The sequence below is a fragment of the Crocodylus siamensis genome, chromosome 2 (genome assembly GCF_052110815.1).
Source record: "Crocodylus siamensis isolate JL-2025a chromosome 2, ASM5211081v1, whole genome shotgun sequence".
NCBI classification, from domain to species: Eukaryota; Metazoa; Chordata; order Crocodylia; family Crocodylidae; genus Crocodylus; species Crocodylus siamensis.
The window spans coordinates 169,378,949-169,385,579 of NC_143396.1; the positions used below are offsets into that span (position 1 = coordinate 169,378,949).

The 6,631-nt window shown below is 50.3% G+C and overlaps 1 protein-coding gene across 1 annotated transcript; it reads left to right on the forward strand.

Annotated features, from left to right (window-relative positions):
- The first annotated feature begins 3,308 nt into the window (after positions 1-3,308).
- LOC149871245 (olfactory receptor 10V1-like) lies at positions 3,309-4,874 on the forward strand. The gene has a single exon (XM_090034886.1). It carries the CDS (start codon positions 3,318-3,320, stop codon positions 4,089-4,091), a length of 774 nt encoding a protein of 257 aa, XP_089891012.1. The 5' UTR covers positions 3,309-3,317; the 3' UTR covers positions 4,092-4,874.
- The last annotated feature ends 1,757 nt before the right edge of the window (positions 4,875-6,631 follow it).

Here is a 6,631-nt window from a genome sequence, read left to right on the forward strand (position 1 = left end):
GATTTCACCTGCCATCTTGTTGCTAAACAGTCCACTCTGTTTGGCCTGTCTGAAGTTCCTTATTGTCTTCCAGATGTATAATAAATACGTTAAAGAACGAGAGTTTTGTGGCAGAACCAGCTTCTGACCTGTAGCCATGGAAAAAAAAATTAACTATTTATTTTTACCCTTTTGCGTTTTTTAGGCAGTGATCCACGATTATATTTCTCTCTCAGCCCAGCTTCCTGAGTAGCCTTTTCCCCAAAGCTGCTTGCAAGTCCAAATCTATAACATCAGATAGTTCTCCTTTAGCCAGAATTTTAGTGACCCTCTGGAATAAGTGTAATAGATTAGAGTGGCCCCATTTTTTTGTTATGGAAGTTGTGTTGGTTTGTCTAATACTCTGTTGCTCTGTATGCTTTTTCATTCTTTTTCATGATTGTTTTAACCAGCTTTCCTAGCCTTGGCATAATTCTAGTCTATAATTCTTTGAAATCACTATCATGAGTTCCCCATTAGATTAGCTAAATTCATATTTAATTAACAACTTTTTTCTTAAGGTCCTTTGAGTGCTTTTGTTTCTACAGTTCAGTTTTAGTGACTTCTTCCTAATTCGTTTATCAGTCTCTCTTCAATACCTCAACTGTAATATCTTAATTTCTGACAACCTCATTTTTATCTGGTAAGAGCAGCAGGTATCTCTCAAAATTGCTCTCATAAGCATTACATTAAAGAAAGTAGATAGCTGTGCAATAAAGTCTTTCTTTTCCAAAATTACTCCTTTTCCCTCTTCTAGCTAACCCACAAATTTTATTTCATCTCTCTCTCTCTCTCTCTCTCTCTCTCTGTCTCAACCCCTGCTTCTCCCCAACAGGTGTCCTGTTTTTTGGAACTGGAAATATGGTAACCCTAGTATAATCACATTAGCATAGCTAGGTCAGTAAATCCCCCCTCCTCCTGTTGGGGAGAAACAGGGGTTGGGAGAACTATATGATAGTGGGGTACGGGGGGCAGTTTTTAACTGTTACAGTAAATAATAAGTGTTTATTGCCTCAAATTAAATGTAAAATTAAAATAAAGCCACAGTGCCCCACTCCCAGCCTACAGCCCCTCTGGCCTCCAAGACCATGCTGGTGCCCCTCACTCCAAACCCACATCCCTCTGGTATTGCCAGTGCCCCATACCCCTGATCCACAGTCCCCCGCCCCCAGCCTTGCCAATGTCCCTCACTCCCACCCCGCCTCCAGCCCTGCCAGAGGGGAGCCCCAGCTGCCCCCATCCTGACTGGGTTGGAGCGTAGCAGCTGCAGTGGTTCTGATTTGTGCAGGCAGTGGCAGAATGAGTCCAGCTCTGATGCAGGCTGGAGACAGAAGGAGGGGAGGCCTATGGCACCCCCCTGCCCTGGGCTAGGGCTGCTGTGGTATTCCAGACAGTCTGGCCATGGTCCCTCCCAGACAGCATCTCTGACCTGCCCTACCCTTTGTGAACGAGGGTACCAGCCCTGGTCCCACTGCCCTGGCCACACAATTCCCTGCTGCTCCCAAAAGGCCCCCCTCACCTTGTTCCCCTGCTAGAGGGGCAGGCACCTCCCCCTCCTCCCTATGACCTGCTGCAGCCTCAGTGCCCAGCCACCTTTCCCCAGCTCCGGCTGGCACCTACCACCCCACCTCATGCATATATCCCCTCCACACCCCATTGCCAGACACGCATGCATGCACACACATGCACATGCCCCCCCCCGCCCCCCGGACAGTCCCCAAGCCCTGGTCCTTCAACCCTTCCTTGCTCCATATAGATTTACCTGCATCCAGCTGCTGCTGCTGCTCCCACCACCCTGCCTGGCTGTATGCCAATTGCCCTCAGACAGCCCCTTGCAAGCTGGAAGGCTGACAGCCTGCAAGGGGAAACCCTCAGTTTCTCCCTTTAAAGAGGAAAATCTGTGTTTTTTCTGCAGCAAATGGAAAACCCAGATCCCTGGCAAACATGCACACTGCTAGGGCAAGCCAGGAAATGCAGTTCTACAAGCATCAATGCTGGAAAAGGACTAGCTAGCAGAGCCAAATCTGAGACATTTGTTCATATTTCAAATAACTGCCCAAATGGAGATTGGAGGACCCAAAAAGAGGACATGTCTGGGAAAACCTGGATGTATGGTAACCCTGTACTATGGTAGTAAGCCTGGCATAACTTCCCATATGGATGCTCTTATCTTAGAAGAAGAGTGCCTTTTTTCTGGCTTAGTTTATACTGCTTTCAAGACCCACAAACTGGGGCAAGGGAAACTCACTCTAATTCCTGGATCAGAGTATCTGCTTTGAAAATTATACCAGTATAGCTGTGCCAGTATGGGGTAGCTACACTGGTGAATTTCCCCATGTAGCTCAATCCTCAGGGTTTTGGCTTCTGGCATAATTAAAGCATTTAATGTTTTTAGGTCTTTGGCTGTTTGCTGTAGAAATTCCTCCTCGGTTTCTGTAATTTCCTTTCTGCTCTTTTACCCAGCAAACAGTATCTCCCTTTCTATGGGAGTTCAGTCTATTAGACTCAACGTCTGTCTACTTCAGTGTCTTCTTTCCTGCACTGATTAACACCCAGTGCTTCAAAGGAAGGTGTGAGAACCCCACAGGAGGCTTTTAGGGAATAATCTGCCCTTCTTGAAAGTCCCATTCTCGCCTAATAGTTGATTGGCTCCCATGGTGCTGGAGTTTGGGTTTTAGTCACTGAGTAGCATGATCCTGTGGGAAGTATAACTAGAGGGGGAGATATCCACTATCCATGTATGCTCTGGTATGGTTTTCAAAACCGAGTCCAACTGGTCACTGCAAAAGCACCACGGAAGCAGAGATCAGTGCTGTTCTTCCTTGCAGAGATGCTGATAACCTTTCCCAGCACTTCCCGTGGGCCTGGGTTCCATTATCACTCCAAAAAGAAGGCCTTAAATGTTGCCTGGCAGGATGGTCCCCACCAAACACCTTGGCAGCTAACCCTACTTTGTGCCATCCTCTTATGGTTTACAAGTGTTTCCTGATGCTGAATTCCTGTTACTGAATGTGGATGTTGTGCACTGCAGTAGGATTATTTTTATTTGCTCTGCCCTTGGTGCCCAGTGACTATAATTCCGCCCTTCACCTCTTTTCTCTCTGCAGGTCCTACGTGCTGGTTTCACAGGGAATGAAAACAACACTGGGCTGATACAGTTCCACTTCTGTCCCTTCTCAACCTTGCCCAAGGTGCAGTGGCTGATTTTTGTAGTTTTCTTGCTCATGTACCTACTCAGCCTCTGTGGCAATGCCGCCGTTGCAGTCATTGTCTGCACCAACCGCTCCCTCCACACCCCCATGTACTTCTTCCTGGCCAACCTGGCAGTGCTGGAGATGAGCTACTCCTCTGTCATTGCCCCCTTGGCCCTGGCCAACCTCCTGTCTGGGAGGAAGGCAACCATCTCCCTCGCTAGCTGTGGCACCCAGATGTTCTTCTTTGTTTTCCTGGGTGGGGCTGACTGCATTCTCCTGGCTGTCATGGCTTTTGACCGGTATGTGGCCATCTGCCACCCACTGCACTATGCTCTCATTATGAGCTGGATGGTCTGTGTGCACCTCATCACAGGGTCACTGGTGCTGGGGTTCCTGTTAGCCCTGCAGCTGACAGTCTTGATCTTTCGCCTGCCATTCTGCAGCGCCAACGAAGTAAACCACTTTTTCTGTGACATTCCTGCTGTCCTGCAGCTGCCTTGCAGTGACATACATGTCCACCAGGCTGCCCTCTTCATTGTGAGTGTCATGGTTCTGACTGTCCCCTTCGTGTTCATTTGCATCTCTTATGTCTTCATAGTGGACGCCATCCTGAGAATCCGCTCTTCAGCTGGCCGACACCGGGCCTTCTCCACCTGCTCCTCCCACCTGACCGTTGTCCTCCTGCAGTACAGCTGCTGTAGCTTCATCTACCTGCGCCCCAGCTCCAGCTACTCCCCACAACAAGGCCAGGTGGTATCTGTGGTCTACACTTTTGTCACTCCCATTCTGAACCCCCTGATTTACAGCATGAGGAACAAGGAGCTGACAGAAGCCCTGAGCCGAGTGCTGGGAAGGACAGTGATACCCCAAAATAAGTGATGACTTTGGGCCACTGGTCAATAAATTATACCCCCTTCAGAGACACCAGTGCACTGAGGACATGGCTTCTAGTCTGCCTCCAGGTGGAAGGGACTACATTTCATGACAACCTGGGTAATCAGGACTGTTGAATTTCAATGCGTGGTTACCAGGGATCCTGGTTTTCTCTGTTTAGAAATCCAAAATTCTCTGTAAAAACTCAAAATTCTCTGATTAAAACCCCCAAATCTGCGTTTTTCCATGATTAAAATGAAAGGCCATGATATCAGATATCAGGTATCAAATGAGCACGATGTTTTCATCGATTTCATAGATTTTAGGGTTGGAAGGGACCTATTAGATCATCAAGTCTGACCCCTTGCTCTGGGCAGGAAAGAGTGCTGGGGTCAGATGACCCCAGCCAGGTGGCTTTCCTATTTCCTTTTAAACACTTCCAAGGAAGGTGACAGCACTACTTCACTTGGAAGCGTATTCCATATTTTGACAACCCTCACTGAAGAATTTTTTCCTGATGTCCAGTTTAAATTTGCTCTCCTTCAGTTAGTGGCTATTCTTTCTAGTTATCCTGATGGGTGCCCTGGTAAACATTGTATCCCCTATTTCCCACTGTCCCCACAATGAGTTTATAGACAACCACAAGATCACCTCTCAGCCTTCTTTTGCAGAGGCTAGGGATATTCAGGTCCCTCAGTTGATCCTCATAGAGTTTTTCCTGTAGGCCTTTAACCAGATGGGTCGCCCACCTCTGAACCCTTTCCAGGTTATCTACATCCATCCTGACGTTTTATTTATATATCTAGAGTTTTAATGCAGTTTAGAAGCCTGCCAGAGCTTCAATCATTATAATAAAATATATTCCAAATACCTATATATTTTGGTGCTTGATTTTTTTTTTTTATCATAGGAATCAGAGCTCTCTCTGCCCCTGTTGCTCACCAAGATGTGGGTCCAACTGCAGCCGTTCCCATAGCTGCTTTGTGGTGCTAAGCACCACTTGTATACTGGTGCCCTGTGCCTGCCATTGCCCATAACTCCCAACCTGCAGTCCCTGCCTGCCCCCCACCACTTGATCCCTCCCTCCCAGCAGTAGCTACCACCCCTGCACTAGGTATGGATCCAGCTGCAGTGCAGCTGTCTGGCCTGCTGCTTTGTTGCTCTGAACAATGCTGGCCCCTGCTGTTCTGCTCCCCACACCCATGCCCAGTCCCTAGCAGTCCCCATGCCCTTCCTTGGAAATCCTTGCCTGGGGCTCAGGACCTGGGCTGGGCATGTCGCAGGCTGGGCAAGCCCCTTCCCTTCCAGGGCAGCCTCCCCATACACAAGCTGCTTTAGTGAGCCAGGGGGGCTCAAGGCCCTGCTCTGGAGGCTGCTTCTACCTGAAGCCACCCCCCCTTACACAACCATGGCCCCCTTCCTGCCCCCCCAGCCCATCGCACACACACACAGACCCTGCTGCCACCTCCTCCCACTCCTTCTCCCAATCCTTCACAACCCCCCTGAGTGGCTCCTGCAACCAGAAGCACCCTGGGGCTGGCAAGACTGGAAAAGCCCCAGGCTGTTCCACTCCTCCCCTCCCCTCCTCATGTCCTGCCATGCAGGGCGCCCCCAGCCACTGTCTCCTCTGCTGCTAGTAGCCAGCACAGCTGCAGGCCAGTGGGATGGGGTATGGTAGTGCAGTGAGCAGTGGGGCAGTGGCCACCAGCACAGTGGATGGACAACGCTCACTCCCAGCACCCTGGCCCCGGCTCCAGGCATCACTCCAGTTGGGCAGCATCCGCAGCCCCAGCCCTGCCCTGAGGGGCCTGGGTTGGTAGGCAGAAGCGCAGTATGTGCTCCCTCCTGTGCTGAGCTGCTGCCCCAGCTGGGCAGTTCCCCCAGCCCTAGCCCAACTGGGGTGAGCCACAGGGGGAGGAAGCAACCCATACCCGCCCTGGCCTTGGTCTGTGGCACAGGACAGGGTGATTGCCACACACACACATCTCTGAGCTGTCTCCTACCCACCTTGCCTGCAATCCCTTCATGCCCCATTCCCCTAGTAGCATGACCTTCACCTGGCCCACAGGGCCTCCCCCAGCCCTTCCAGAGGGGATCCCCAGCTGCCCCTTATGCCCAGAGCCCAGCCCCCAAAAGCCCTACTTACCCCAAAGGCTGCAGGAAGAAAAGTGAATCTGAGCCAGCCCTGGCTGACTCTGATTCTCAGGCCCTGCCCTTGGCCCCTCGGGACAGGGCTTAGCGTTTCTCGCCCTTTTGCAAGTAGCTCTTGCAGTCTGGATCTCTGCCAGCCCATAGATAGCTGCTTGCAGAAGGGGAAACCCATACTTTCCTGCTTCAAAAGGGAAAATCTGCATTTTTCTCCTTTTAAGGAGAAAATCCACATTTTTCCACAGGAAACAAAAACCCCTGATCCCTGGTGATTACCATGGAACAAACGGTACTGTCACTCCTTTGCCAAGCAGGAGCAGATGTTGGGGGGCAGGGTACACCACAGCTTGGCTTTGTTTTAGAGGAGAAAGCCATGATGTGGAGTCTGGGTATATTCA